Source organism: Leucopleurus acutus (assembly GCF_964270905.1).
Source record: "Leucopleurus acutus genome assembly, chromosome: 4".
Classification (NCBI taxonomy): Eukaryota; Metazoa; Chordata; class Mammalia; order Artiodactyla; family Delphinidae; genus Leucopleurus; species Leucopleurus acutus.
Window position 1 is genome coordinate 71,222 of NC_139146.1, and position 15,422 is coordinate 86,643.

Here is a 15,422-nt window from a genome sequence, read left to right on the forward strand (position 1 = left end):
AAAGGAAACCATCCACAAAACAAAAAGGGCAGCCTACTGAATGTGAGAAATATTTACAAACAATATATCTGGTAAGTGGTTCATACACAAAATAGACCAAGAACTCACTTACACAAGTTAGCCTCCCAAAAAACAAAAACCCAAATAAAAAATTGGCAGAAGACCAAACATGTTTCCAAAGAATATATACAGTTGACCAAAAGACACACGAAAAGATGGTCAGCATCACTCATCATCAGGGAAATGCACATCCAAACCACAGTGAGATTATCAGCTCACACCTCAAAGAATGGCTACCATCGAAAAGACAACAAATAACAAGTCTTGCTCAGGATGTGGAGAAAAGGGAACGCTCATGCACTTTTGTTGGGAATGTTCATTGGTACAACCACTATGGAAAACAGTATGGAGGTTCCTCAAGTAATTAAAAATAGACCTACCGTATGATGCAGGAATTACACTTGGGGGTATCTTTCTGAAGGAAACCAAAACACAAATTCAGAAAGATACATGCACCCTTATGTTCATGGCAGCTTTATTGGCAATAGTCAAGATGTGGAAGCCACCAAAGTGTCCATCAATAGACAATTGGATAAAGAAGTTTTCATATATATGTATGAAAACTGGACACACACACACACACACACACACACACTGGAATATTACTCAGCCATAAAAAGAATGAAATCATATGACAACATGAATGGACCTAGAGGGCATTATGCTAAGTGAGATGTAGCAGACAGAGAAAGACAATTACCTTACGATATCACTTATATGTAGAATCTACAAAACAAAACAAATGAACAAACACAACAAAACAGAAATGGACTCATAGATGCCAAGAACACGCTGGTGGCTGCCAGATGGGAGGGAGTGGAGGGATGAGTGCAATAGTTGAGAAAGATTGAGAAGTTCCAAATTCCAGTTATAAAACAAATGTCCTGGGGTGTGATTTACAGCATAGGGAATAGAGTCCATAATACTGTAATAACATTGTATGGTGACAAATTGTAACTAGACTTATCTTGGTGATCATTTTGTAGAGTATAAAAATATCAAGTCACTATGTTGTGTTCCAGAAAACTAATATATAATATTGCCTGTCAAGTATACACCAATTTTAAAAAAGAAGAAAAAATACTATCTTAAAAAGAGGAGGGGGAACTTCCCTGGTGGTGCAGTGGATAAGACTCTGTGCTCCCAATGCAGGGGGCCGGGGCTTGATCCCTGGTCAGGGAACTAGAACCCACATGCATGCCTCAACTAAGAGTTCGCATGCCACAACTAAGAAGGCCACATGCTGCAACTAAGACCCAATGCAACCAAATATATAAGTAAATATATTTTTTAAAAAGTGTTGGGGAATTCCCTGGTGGTCCAGTGGTTAGGACTCTGTGCTTTCACTGCTGAGGGCGCAGGTTCAATCCCTGGTCAGGGAACTAAGATCCGGCAAGCTGCACGCTGCAGGCAAAAAAAATTTTTTTAATTAAGAATGTGTAAAAAAGAGTGTAGTGAGATAAAGAGCGGGCGTCAGATGAAACTTTGAAAGGATGCTGATTGAAAGGCCAAGTGCCTCCTGAAGTTTGACTCTCAAGTGGCCCAGGCAAACTGAGGACTTGAAGAGGAGGAGTCATGTGATGCTACTGGAATGTTCATTTGTTTCTTTGTTTAAATGGGGTTTATTATTTTTTTAAAGAAGTTTTGAATTCACAGCAAAATTGGGCAGAGTACAGAGAGGTGCCACGTGCCCCCTGCTCTGCTGTTACTGCTCTCTCCATCCACCCCATCTGCCCACCCACACAGGTGCTCAGAGTTTCCCTCTCCCCAACTAGCCTATCAACATTCTGTGTGTTGGTCACTATCACTGAATCTACATGGACACATCATGGTCATCAGAGTCCAGAGTTTACACGAGGGTTCACTCCTGGTGTTGTACATTCTATGGGTTTTGACAAATGTATCTCGCCATGAATGTATCACAATGAATAGTTTCACTGCCTTGAAAGTCCTCTGTGCTTGACCTGTTTATCATACCCCACCCCTTAACCCCACCACAAACCCCTAGCAACCCACCCTTTCCGTGGTTCGCCTTTTCCCGAATGTCATAGGTAGTTGGTACCCTAAGCTGTGGCACCTTTCCAGATTGGCTTCTTTCAGTGAGTGACATGCAGTTAAGGTGCCCCACCTGTCACCCCGTGGCTCCCTCTCTCTCTCATTTTTCTTTTCAGTGCGAAGAACATTCTGCTGCATGGATGGAGCCCCGTCTATCTGTCCATTCACCTCCCGAAGGACATCTTGGTTGCTTCCAAGTTCTGGCAGTTATGAATAAAGCTGCCGTAAACGTCCAGAGGCAAGTTTCTGTGTAGACGGAAGCATTCGACTCATTTAGGTCCATCAGTACTAAGGAGTTTGAGGGCTGGATCGTAGAGGAAGAATGCGTTTCATTTTGAAAGACCCAGCCCATGTTCACAGAGCTTCTGAAGATGGTCGCTGAGAGCATGTCAGCATGCTGAGGAGTCAAGCCAAGGAAGGAGGTAGAATTCAAAGGTGCCGGCGGGGAAGATGTGGCCGAGACCGAACCTGACCTCCACCCTCTCAGAGCTGACGGCTGGTCCTGAGAATTAAATGGGCATGAAACAGACTCACAGGACGGAACCATACACATTTATTTCCCACAAGTTTTACCTGACCCAGGGCGCCCTCCTAAGGAAATGAAGAAAGACCCAGAGAAGTGGCGAAACCTAAATTCTTTTCTGTTGGGTTGAACACAGAGAGGCGATTGTGGAAAAGGACCTACACTATGTGGAGAGGCTAAGGAGGTTGAGAATTATGTTGAACAAGGTCTGTTTGCACAGAATTCTCTCACTCTCCACTGTCTGCCCTTGACGATCGCAATGTCACTCTCCTTCCAGCTGAGGGAAGGCGTCTTCCTCTGGGGTGTGGGGGTGCAGTGGCGGGGGGGACATGTTATCTGCTGCTTCCAGGAAGGAAGAGGAGAAGGTTCAGAACACCCTTCTGCACCTGCTGTATTGTGTGTGTGGGGGGGGGGGAGGAGTTGTTTTTGCTTTGTTTTTTGAAGTGTCAGTAGCTCAAGACAATATTCTGGTTTCCTTTACATCTAAGTCCTTTACCTGGCGTCTGGCTTCTGACAGGAGGAGGGACACGTTTCTGACATGACGGGCGGGGCAGGCAAGGAGGGATAAGATGGGTGCGGGCCCGTGCCTGTTCTCATGTGTTGGGAAGATGATTCTGCTTTTGCCAGATGGGATCTAATTTGTCCATGAACAATCTAGCAAGATATCAGCTGAAAAGAGGAAGAGGAAAGGTCAGAAGAACGTGGAGAAGATGGATGATAGATGCTGGGGTTTCCTGAGCAGTGATTTCATCAGAGGCACATGCACATCCCTGGTCTCTGGACCACCATGTTTAAGGCCGATTTGGTGTGTAGGTCATTTTCAATGTACAGTGGTACCATCAGGCCACTTTGGGGCACTGTCTCCGGCTAACCTGAGTGGTGCCATCGTGCCCACATAAGACGGGGCTCACCCGGGGTTGGCATGGTGCCAGAGAAAGGGAGACAGTGGTATGTCATTGAGCTTACGGTATTTCTAAGAGTGACTCTCTGAAGTGACTGAGGTAGGAAAGCAGATGGATATCTGTCTCCTTGTTTGTTGGGTATGGGGATGGGGAATTTGTTTATTTTCTGGATGAGGTGAAAGAACTCTCAAAGTGAAGGTGTTTCTACAAGGGGTCTGTCAGGATGAGAGGGTGCAGGTCAGTCCATATGCCAAGAAATCCAGAGAATCTATAATGGCTCAGACTCAGGCCTTTTCTCAGAAACAGGCAGAGACAGGAGTTGGCTTTGGTCACCACAAAGCTAACTGGCACCTCAGTAGTCTCGACAGAAGGTTCCCAAAATGAATTGATTTGCAGGGGCCAGCACGCCTGCAGCCGTCTGCCCTCAGGTCTCAGCCCCCAGGTGGGGTACCTTTCACAGGAGAGATTTATTTCTTCCTAAAAAGAAAAAAGAGGTAAAAAGTGTCTCTCTTGCATGGCTCTTTTCTTAAGTAACATTAATTCAAAATAATCAATGTCACTGAGGCATACTTTGAGGGAAATGCCCTCAAATGCCCCCACTCCCCTGATTCCAGGGGAGACTTCAGGGTCCTCTTAGGTGGGAAGCACGAGGACCAACCATCTGCATCCAGGATCCCATCTGTAAGACCACACAGATGTGACATCAACATAAATGTAAACGAATCTGCTTGTGTGTGAGAGACAGAGACAGAGACAGACAGATAGACCCTGAGACAGATGCACCACACCACTCAAGATGGTCCCCTCTGGGGGTGGGGTTGGCAAACCTCTTTTCTTTAGGTCATATTTCAATTTTTTATAACATGTGTGTATTACTTTAATAATTATAAAAAGATTACAATCATTCATCACTCACCTATGGAGTAATTAAAGTACAATATTTTATTTTTAAAATAAAAATGATTTATTAAACGATTTATTACAAGGACAATAAACATTTATAACAGTAAAGTAATGAATTCTAAAGGAATTAAGAATCAAGTAAAGAACAAAAGTTTTCGGTGACTCAGCTCCAGGCCAGCTGGGTGGCAGCGCACGGCAGGGCCGGGGCAAGCTTCTCCAGGAGGCTGTGTGTGCTCTGAATCAGCCTCCAGTAGAGGTGAGGGAAAAGGTGCACAAGAACTGTACACAGAACACATGCAGATTAGAAAAGACAGTCTAGTTATTTTTTTAAATTAATTAATTAATTTATTTATGGTTGCGTTGGGTCTTCGTTGCTGCACGCAGGCTTTCTCTAGTTGCAGAAAGCGGGGGCTACTCTTCGTTGCCTACTCTTCGTTGCCGTGCGTGGGCTTCTCATTGCGGTGGCTTCTCTTGTTGTGGAGCACGGGCTCTAGGTGCACGGGCTTCAGCAGCTGTGGCACTTGGGCTCAGTAGTTGTGGCTCACGGGCTTAGTTGCCCCGCGGCATGTGGGATCTTCCTGGACCAGGGATCGAACCCACGTCCCGTGCATTGGCAGGTGGACTCTTAACCACTGCACCACCAGGGAAGTCCCATCTTGGGTGTTCTGGATGACCTGGATGTGGTAGAAACAGTGGGATTTCTAATTCCAGTTTTCCACATCAACCCACCAAAAATCTATTAGAGAAATTAAGAAAACAACCCCATTTACCGTAACATCAGAAGAACAAAATACCTAGGATTAAACTTACCCAAAGATGTGAAAGACCTGCACACTGAAAATGTTATGACATTGATGAAGAAATTGAAGACGTAAATAAATGGAAAGATACCCTGTGCTCGTGGATAGAAAGAATTAGTAGTGCTAAAATGTTCATTCTACCCAAATATACACATTCAATGCAATTCCTACAAAAATGCCAAAGGCATTTTTCCCAGAAACTGAACAAACAGTCCTGACATTTGTATGGAAACACAAAGGACCCCGAACAGCCAAGGGGATCCTGAGAAAGGAGAACAGCAGCTGGAGGAAACTCACTCCCTGACTTCAAACCATATTACGAAGCTACAGTAACCAAACAGTGTAGAAATGACACAGAAAGAGACAAAGGGGCCGTAAGAATAGAATAGAGAGCCCAAGAATAAGCCCACACACATGTGGTCAGTTAATTTATGCCAAAGTTGCCAAGGACATACCCCAGGGAAAGGACAGTCCCCTCAATAAACTGCCTGGAAAATGGAACATCACAAGCCAAAGGAGGACACGGGACACTGCACCACACACAAAACTCACTAAAACCCACAGTTTTCCACATCAAGCCCCTCCTCTGCTGGGTCCTCTGGAAACAGACACCCACCCCAGGCAGTCAGCCAGGCAGTCAGCACAGCAAGCTTCTCCCCACTTTTTCCTCACCTTTTTCTCCCAGGGAGGCACCTCCCAGCCAGTCCTGAGGAAACCAAGCTCGTCTCAACGTGGATGCAGCCCTGCACTGTCCGGAAGCCAAATCCTTGGAGGTTCCTGAGGAGGCCAGGCTCCTGTCAGCTGTGCACAGGGCCAGCCCTGTGTGCAGAAAAGGCAGGTGCACACTGGTAAGAGGAGTGGGCTTGTCACCCTGTGCTGGCAAAGTGGGAAATGCAGGCTGCACCCACTCCCAGTTCAGAGGAGACCGAGTTCCCTGCTGGCCGTCCTGCTGAATCCACTAATGTTTGGAAATTCAAACATATGGCAGCAAATATGCCATGACTTCTTGAAAAATAGGTATAGAACAATCAGAAACCATATGCAATGAAATGAATGTAGACACAGACTTTGCAACTTACACCAAAAGTCATTCCAAAGTGTCCACAGACAAATTTAAAATAAAAAACTATAAAAACTATAAAAGAAAACATAGAAGAAAATCTACATGACCATGGGTTTGGGCACATAGATCATGAGGTTTGACTTTTAACACACAACACAAAAAGCCAATGCATAAAAGGAAAAAAGTTAGTAACATGTTCTTTGTAAATTAATTTTTTTTATTGAAGTATAGTTGATTTACAATGTTGTGTTAGGGCTTCCCTGGTGGCGCAGTGGTTGAGAGTCCGCCTGCCGATGCAGGGGACGCGGGTTCGTGCCCCGGTCTGCGAAGATCCCACATGCCGCAGAGCGGCTGGGCCCGTGAGCCATGGCCGCTGAGCCTGCGCGTCCGAAGCCTGTTGCTCCGCAACGGGAGAGGCCACAACAGTGAGAAAAAAAAAACATACAATGTTGTGTTAATTTCTGCTATACAGCAAAGTGACTCAGTTATTATACACATATATACATTCTTTTCCATTATGGTTTATCCCAGTAACGTGTTCTTTATAAAATTAAAAATTTCTACTCGGTGAAATGCCTTTTCCAGAAAACTGAAAAACAAGCAATAAACTGGGAGAAAAATATTTGCAAAACACATATCTGATAAAGAATTTGTACTCAAATTATACAAAGAACTGTAAAACAAACAACTGCATTAAAATGGGTGAAGATCTGAATAGATGTCTGGCCAAAGAAGATAAACAGATAATAAGTGGACAAAAACACGATCAACATCATATACCATTAGGGAAGCACAAAGTAAAGCAAGACAGCGATACGGACCTATGAGAACTACTAACCTCCTCCCACAAGGACGACCCTGATCACTGGAGGGTGGGGAACAACAGCTCTCCTTCATCGCCGATGGAACGCGTAGACGGCCTTGAGATACAGTTTGGCAGGATTTTCCAAAGCCAAACAAGTCTCACACCTTGAGATAATTACACAACTTCTCACACCTTCAATAATTACACAACTGCTTTGTAAAACTCTATCCAAACAAAAACAAGGATGCTATTGTGCACGGAAGCTCTACTCATAATGTCTAAAGCTAAATGGAATCAGGATGTCTTCAGTAGATGGATGCATAAGCAAACTGGGGTACATCCATGTGAAGGGGAGCAAAATGTGAAACGCCAAAATACAGAATTTCCACGGGGCTTCCTTGGTGGCGCAGTGGTTGAGAGTCCGCCTGCCGATGCAGGAGACATGGGTTCGTGCCCTGGTCCGGGAGGATCCCACATGCCGCGGAGCGGCTGGGTTCGTGAGCCATGGCCACTGAGCCTGCGCGTCCGGAGCCTCTGCTCCACAGCGGGAGAGGCCACAACAGTGAGAGGCCCGTGTACCACAAAAAAACAAAAACAAACAAAAAAAAATACAGAATTTCCAGAGACCCCCAAAGAGCTAAAACAATTTTTCAAAAGAAATTCAAAGTTGGAGGGTCACACTGCCCAATTTCAAATGTTAGTACACAGCAGCGGTAAATAAAATACTCCCCTCTCCTGAAGTGTGGGTGTCACACAGTGGCTTCATCCTAAAGAAGACACACAGTACAGACTTAGGGAAAAAGGAACTTCGCAGTGGGGAAAATCTGACAAACACTACCTGAGCCAGAAGGGCAAAGCTAACATGAACAGTGATAAGTTGCCCTGATGTATGTTCCCACGATATAAAGTCACAAGAAAGCACTTTACCCCTGTGATCTGCTTCCTCAAAACCCGTGACCCCATTTTAATCACAAGAAAAACACCAAGTAAATCCCAATGCGGGACAATCTACGAAATACCTGACTAGTCCACCTCAACACTGCTGAGGTCATAGAGTGAAGGACAGTGTGAGAAAATGTCAAAGCCGAAAACATACTAAAGTGACATTATGACTCAATGCCATGGGATACCCTGGATGGGATCCTAGGACACAAAATGGAAGAACGAAGGGAACCCAAATAAAATATGGATTTTAGTTAACAATAAGGTACCATATTTGTTCGTAATTGTGACAATTCTGTTGAAAACTAGAGAAAGAGGAAAAATTAAAACTCAAATAAGAGAAACCTATTGCATCAAACTGGAAATCCACAGGAAATTGGTGATTTCCTAGCAAAAGCACACAATAACAAAATGCATGTTAAAATAAGGAAAATACAAACAGACCAACTCGCCTCCCGGGGACTTCCTTCCCCTGCTGGCTGTCCTCTCATTATTCTGGATTCTCACTCCTGGACCGGAAAGGAAAAGGAACAGAGATGTTCAGCAGCCCCTGTAAGGTCTGACCCCCACCCAGTGTCTACATCTCCCCCAGCCATGCCCAGCTGAATGACAACACACTGCCAGAGGGATTCCCAGGGATCACTGATTCTGTGGCACTTAGGAGTTTTGTTTGTTTGTTTGTTTCTGGAGTATAGTTGCTTTACAACGTTGTGTTAGTTTCTGCTGTACAGAAAAGTGAATCAGCCTTACGTACACATACATCCCCTCCCTCCTGGACGTCCTTCCCATCCAGGTCACCACAGAACACCAAGTAGAGTTCTCTGTGCTATACAGTCGGTTCTCACTAGTTATCTATTTTATACATAAACCTAGAACATCATAGTTTTAATTCACAGAAACGTCAAAGGCTATTTAGGGAGGCCTATGTGTCTAGGAGTCAAGGGTGGCCTCTGGCTAGGGGCTAGCAGGAAGCCAGGGCCTCAGTCCTACTGCTGCAAGGAAATGAATTCTGTCAACAACCTGAGTGAGAGTGGAACTGGATCCTTCCCCAGTCGAGACTCCAGATGCAAACACAGCCCTAGCCAATACCTCGAATGCAACCTTGCAGAGGACCCACCAAGCTATGCCCAGGCTCCTCACCCACAGACACTGAGATCATAAATCATAAAACTTAGTTTTAAGTTACTAAGTTTGTGGTATTTGTTATGAAGAGATATAAATCTAATACAGACTGTATTTATTTGCTAGGGCTGCCATAATAAAGTACCACAGATTGGGTGGTTTAAGCAACAGAAATTTACTTTCTGACAGTTCCAAAGGCCAGAAGTCCAAGATCAAGGTGTTCGCAGTGTTTGTTTCTCCTCAGGCCTTTCTCTTTGGCTCCTAGATGGCCACCTTCTCACCATATGTGCACATGGTCTTCCCTCCGTGCCTGTGTGTCCCAATCTCTTTTCTAAGGACACCAGTCACATAGGATTAGAGCCCACCCAAATGACCTCATTTTGACTTAATTATATCTTTAAAAGTACTGTCTCCAAATAAAATCACGTTATGACCTACTGAGGGTTAGGCCTTCAATATATGAATTTTGGGGAGCACCCAATTGAGCCCATAACAAGAACCACTGGAAGGGAGAAGATGTTTTTTGTTTTTCTGAGATGTTAGCAAAGTGTGGCGATTCAAAGCTCAGGCTCAGAGTCAGACTGATAGCTCTGAATCTTGGCTCTGTGGCTGTTTAGCTGTGTTACTTTGGATATGCTACTTTACATTCTGACATCATTTCTTTGTCTGCAATAAAAAATAATAAAACTACCTACTTCAAAGTGTTGTGTTAACCAAATAAAATAATCCATTTAAAGGGCTTGATCTAGTGCCCGGCAGGTGATAAACTAGATAAACCTCAGCTGTCATTAAATGGTTATTATCAACACGCATGGTCACTGTGTACTGGTGAGAAGGTGGTAGAAGCTTAGACTGTCATCGTCAGAGCTTGGGAAAACTGACTCGTTATAGACTCATCACATTTAAGGCTCGGAGACACACCTTGAAGTCCGCCTTGCGCCTCGTCTCCTTAAAGGAGAGCCTTAGAAGGGAGGTCGGGTGCATAAGCCTTAACAAGGGAAGGCTCTGGGGAGGAGGATGTGAAGAAAACAGGAAAAAGCAGCAGGGATGTGGTCTTAGCTTAAGACTACCTTCTACTTCATTCCAGAGGAGCTCGGAGCACGAATAGCACGAGTCAACTCTCTTGGAGGCAAAGGAGCTGGGCCTTTATACTGCAACCCCAGTCAGCCATGAGCTCCAGGCGTTTGGGGAGTGGTAACTTCCAGGGCGCAGCAGTTCCCCAAGGACAATTAACTATTCAGAGAAGGGGGCGGCTGTGAGCTGTTGGCCCCCAGCACACCCAGAAGCCGGAGATGGAGGCACCAGGCAGTAAAGGGGTCTGGATGCGGCCCCAAGAAAGTCCCGAGGTCCAATCCCGCACAGGGACACCCAGACCCAGGAAGTCTGCTTGCCTTCTGGAGGTCACTTAGCGAGGTAACGGCAGCCCAACTCGAAGCCGTGGTCGGAGACGGCGTCCCCTGCACAGACCTGCCCAAGACACACGAGGGCTCTCAGGGCGACGGCACCTGACTCAGCAGGCTGCCGAAGAGCAAACGCGGCAAAATGCGTGACAGCTCCTGGCAGGAGGCACGGCACACAGCATAGACTCCATAAACCCGAGACGGCCGGAGGGGCTCAGACCTTAACACGGGGCTGGCGGTGCCTTGCCGGCTGACGCCCCAGAAATACACGAGACGCCCGTGAGCTCAGAGCCGCCCCCGCCCCGGAAGCGCCCGGACCCTGGCGCGTATTTCCGGCGCGACGGCAGACGCGGGGACGCCGGGCACCTGTCCTGACCTCCCGCTCGCGCTTGCTCGGAGGCGGCTCCCTGGAGGCGGAAGCCGGTGCTTTTGGGCGAGACGTGACTTGGAGTCCGGGAACCCGGATCCCGGCCGGGCGGGTGGGCACGATGCGGCTGGGCTCCGGGACCTTCGCCGCCTGCTGCGTAGTGATCGAGGTGCTCGGGGTCGCGCTCTTCCTCCGAGGATTCTTCCCGGCTCCCGTTTGTTCCTTTTCCGGGACGGAGCACCAAACAGAGTCCCCAGCGCCCGAACCCTCGGCTGGTATGGACCGCTCCCCGGGCGTCTCTGCTCCCCGGGCCCCACTCTTCCCGGAGGACCCTCCTTATGAGCCTCGCCTCTTGGACATCTTCCCGCGGCTCCCGGGTGGTCTCTTCCATTCTGGTCCCCACCCCCTAGGGTCCCCTTCTTACCGTTCCAGCCTCCTTTTATGTATCCTACAAGTTTGTGGCAAGCACCACTACCAGCCCTACTAAGCTCCTCCTCCCTGGTCATCGCAAAGTAAGATCTCCATACCCGTAAAGAGTAAGCGTCTCCCCAGCTCTACTCATCCAGTGACACCCCAACCCCCTTCCCTGAGCAGATGTTTGGGTCACTGCCTGTTCCAGGCACCCTTTCTGCTCAGGAAGACACAACAGATAAGATTGCTGCCGACCTCTCGTGTTTTCTTCTATGGCATTCCTCTAAGACCCTGTTTTTTCCAGTAGTTAAGACCTCCCTGCTTAGGCCCCTCCCTGGCCCTCACCTACCCAACAGTATATCTTAGGTAAAGGAACTCACGTTTTGGATCAAATCCACACAATACCAGCTACTAACCATGGAAAGACAGTTTGTAAATGCTCGCCCATCCCCTACCTGCAACACTGTGTTTTAGGGCAATCTCCCTAATGTCCCATTCCAGGATACTCACGAAGGGACTCCTCTGTGCCAGTACTCCCCATCATGCTAAGGGGAATTCACTACATAATATTAGGGCTCCCTGAGCTTACTTGTTGCCCACCCCCTGATCCCAGCGTTGTTTCCCAAGAACAGGCCTTTTTCTTTGGCTCAGGATATGTAGGTGTGACAGAGTATGTGCTGGAGAAGTAAGCAGAAACTAGATTATAAGGTGCTTGAATGCTAAATAAAGGTTAAATTCAATTTTCTTTTTCTTTTTCAAACACTCTTAGGAGCCATTTCCAACTGGACCAAGCTCCCACCACCTCTCTTCAGTAAAGTTGTTATTATGCTGATAGACGCCTTGAGAGATGACTTTGTGTTTGGGTCAAAGGGTGTGAAATTTATGCCCTACACAACTTATCTTGTGGAAAAAGGATCATCTCACAGTTTTGTGGCTGAAGCAAAGCCACCTACAGTTACTATGCCTCGAATCAAGGTAAAGAGTTTGACTGAACGTATTATAGATCATGGTTTGGCTCTTTCAGAGGTTTAGAGGGGCTCTCTGTAGTCTGTTACTTGGAGTCCCAGTTTTAACTAAGTGGAAATTAGTTTGGTGCTGTCAACTTGGCTGGGGCAATAGAATGCTGAAAAAGCCTCCCAGATAGGATGGAACTAAGACCCATGATTTATGCCCTCTGTAAAGGTAGCCAACAGCTCATGCTTCATGGGAAGCATAACATTTAGAGCCAGATCATCTAGGCCAATCTAATCCAAGAGATACCATGCTCCTTGCTAACCTGCTATCTTCTTTAATCATCAGGGGGTCAGTTAGAATTCTGGGAGGAGCCTCTAGGGTTATCTAGTTCAGTCACTTGACTTTATGGATGAGGAAGAAATTCAGATAAGTTAAATAACTTGTACAAAATTTTAGTATACACAGTGACCAAACCAACATGATCTGGCCTCACAGATACCTGTTTTTACTCTATAAACCGCCTTCAGGTGTTCAGCCTAGTGGGAGTGCCTTTGAAGTACATATGCTTTACTGCTTTACTTAAGAACTGTGGGGAAAGAGAAGAGTAAAGCTTTATTGATTTGCTCAAAAACAAGTTTTTTTTTTAAAATAACATCTCTGCCTTCATGGAACTTTCAGTCTCTAATGAGAGACGTAGCCATTAAACAAATGAACGTACAAGTAAATGTGCAGTTACAAAGTGTGATTAATGCATAATGAAAAAGAACAGAGCGTGATGTTCAGTGCTGGTTGGGGGCTCAATTTAGATGGGGTGGTTCAGAAAAGCCTGTCTGAGGAAATTGCATTCACACTTAGACCCGAAGGTTGAGTAAAGAAGTGGGATCAGAAAAGGACAGAGGACCTTAAAAGTGTGTGAATATACTGCAGGCCGGTATGGTGTAGAAGTCTCTGGCTGAACCGTACATCTGTGGATGATCGTGTGACACCTTATTAGTTGGTGAGAAGGTGTCACTTCTTGATTTAAAGCTTGGGGGCAGCATTAGTAGTTACTCAGCAAATGTTTACTGGGTGAGTAAAGCAGTCTGGGATTGAAGGGGTTCATGCCGCATCTTTTACTGACTTTTTTTTCTTGAGTTTCCCATTCTCTCTGCCTCTTTTGGATGTGGTTTGGCCTTCATTCAATATTTATTGAGGATCTATATGTACTGTGTGCTGTTCTAGATAAGAGGGATTCAGTGAAAAAACAAGACAGCAACTGTCCTGTCCTCATGAAGCTTACTTTCTAATTGAGGGGACAGAAAATATGTAAGTATACAAATAAATAATCAAAATTGTTTCAGGAGGTGATAAATGCTACGGAAGAAATTGAGGAGGAGAATGTGATAGAGAGTGATGGGGAGTCGGGGAGGCCACCTGTAGTCAGGATGCTTGGGAACAGCCTTTAGGGGTGCAGTCGTTCTGCTGAAACAAGTCCTGTGGAAGCTGGAAGCAAGGCATCCAGACTCCTGACCACCAGGATCACTGCTTTCTTTACCTGTCCTGTCAGAAGTGTGGGAGGAACCCATTCCTCCTTTGTTCTGATAAGAAAAGAGTTGTTAGGAATCTGGGCAGATTTGTAAGAAAAAATGTAAGTGAGCGTGGCGGCTCCAGGTTCTGTTCAGTCTTGCTCGTTGGCCGGTGTGGCCCTCCCTTTGGTTTCATTTTACCAAACCAGCGTTTTGTTTCGGGTCCTTTGCAGGTTCTTGCTCCTCATTCTCCATCAGGGAGGAGCTAGTATACAGGAAGTCCATCCTGGAGTTAGGGTTACCTTGCTCTGGAATTTGACAGGATCAGGTAGTGTTGGCTAAGGAGTGTGTCCCCTGCCCTGCCTCCACCTAGGAAGGGACTTAGTTCATCTGGAGGTGCTGATACAATTGCCACGAGACACCAGTTTTAAAATTTCAAGACTAATGTCTCTAGTAGCATGTTCACATGTTAAGATGCTGCAGTAGCTTCCTTCTAAAACATTGTAACTGATTTTTGAATGCCTTTCCTTTTCCTGGGAATTTATAGTTGTAACAGTGGCAGTTACCACTGGCTGTGGTGCACCCGTGGTGCAGGCACTGTCTTGCACACTCTTACCACAGCCCCATGGAAGCTCCATGATGTTGGTGCCACTCTCTTCTCCATTTCCCAGATGAGGAAACAGGCTTGAAGTGTGAAATCTCACAGCTGGCATCAGAAACCGAGCATAACCTTATGTTTGCCTAGTTCCAGAGCGTTGGTTGGTCACACTGTGTTATACAGCAACACTGTGTTACACAGAATAAGGTGACCAGATCAAATTCTCTTTTAATAGTCTCTGCAGAGCCCTCCTTAATTCTCAGAAGTCAGGAAACTGCTGTTCCCAAGACCACAGCAACCCCAGGGAAACCTCCAAGGAGATGACAGACAAGCGCTCAAAATTCCTGGGCTCTCAGCTGCAACTTTTTTGCTGCCTACATGTTTCCTGGGGTGAAGGGGATACCAGGTAGTCCCTGCCCTTCTTAAAAATGTCCGTGTGAACCCAAACTAGTGTGAAGAGGAGGGAAGTACCTTATAAAAGCCCAGAGGAAAGGGTGGGTAGACTCAACCCCAAGTGGTGGGAGACATTATAAACAAAGTCAACTGACAGACAATAAATGGAAAAATTATTTACAGTTAACAAGATGTGAACCCCATGATATGTAAAGAGGATCCAATCAAGGGCAACAATCCAGGAGCAACTGGACAAAGGATATAAAGAAATCCACATAGAAAGAAATTGAAATATGCCAGTAAGCATAGGAAAAGATTCTTAACTGCACTAGTAATCAGATTAAAGGCAACTAAAGAGTCTTATCACACTGTAAAAATTGAAAGGTTGATGATAACACTGCTCACAAGAAATGAGGTGAACAGATCGCTGTATACTGTTTATGTGACTAACTGGACTCAGCCAGCACCTCCACTACCCCCACTGTAGGCCAGTCTGCTATGGTGTGAGCCTGGACTGTAAAACTATCCCAGCACTTCTCACCCAGAACCTGTCCAAACAGATCACGTTGCTCTGCTCTAGTCCCAACAGTCCTCCAGTGGCTTACACTCTGCCTCCTAA

The 15,422-nt window shown here is 46.0% G+C and overlaps 1 protein-coding gene across 2 annotated transcripts in view; it reads left to right on the plus strand.

Annotated features, from left to right (window-relative positions):
• The first annotated feature begins 10,939 nt into the window (after window positions 1-10,939).
• The window catches only part of PIGG (phosphatidylinositol glycan anchor biosynthesis class G (EMM blood group)), a 40,622-nt gene continuing 36,139 nt past the window's right edge, over window positions 10,940-15,422 (plus strand). Inside the window, exons 1-2 of one of the 2 annotated variants that reach the window (XM_082837966.1) lie at window positions 10,940-11,217; window positions 12,123-12,328. In XM_082837966.1, the coding sequence (XP_082694092.1) occupies window positions 11,064-11,217; window positions 12,123-12,328 (360 nt within the window). In that variant the 5' untranslated portion in view covers window positions 10,940-11,063. Of the gene's footprint in view, window positions 11,218-12,122; window positions 12,329-13,568; window positions 13,613-15,422 lie in introns of those variants that run through there. The other variant, XM_082837967.1, reaches the window with a different exon arrangement.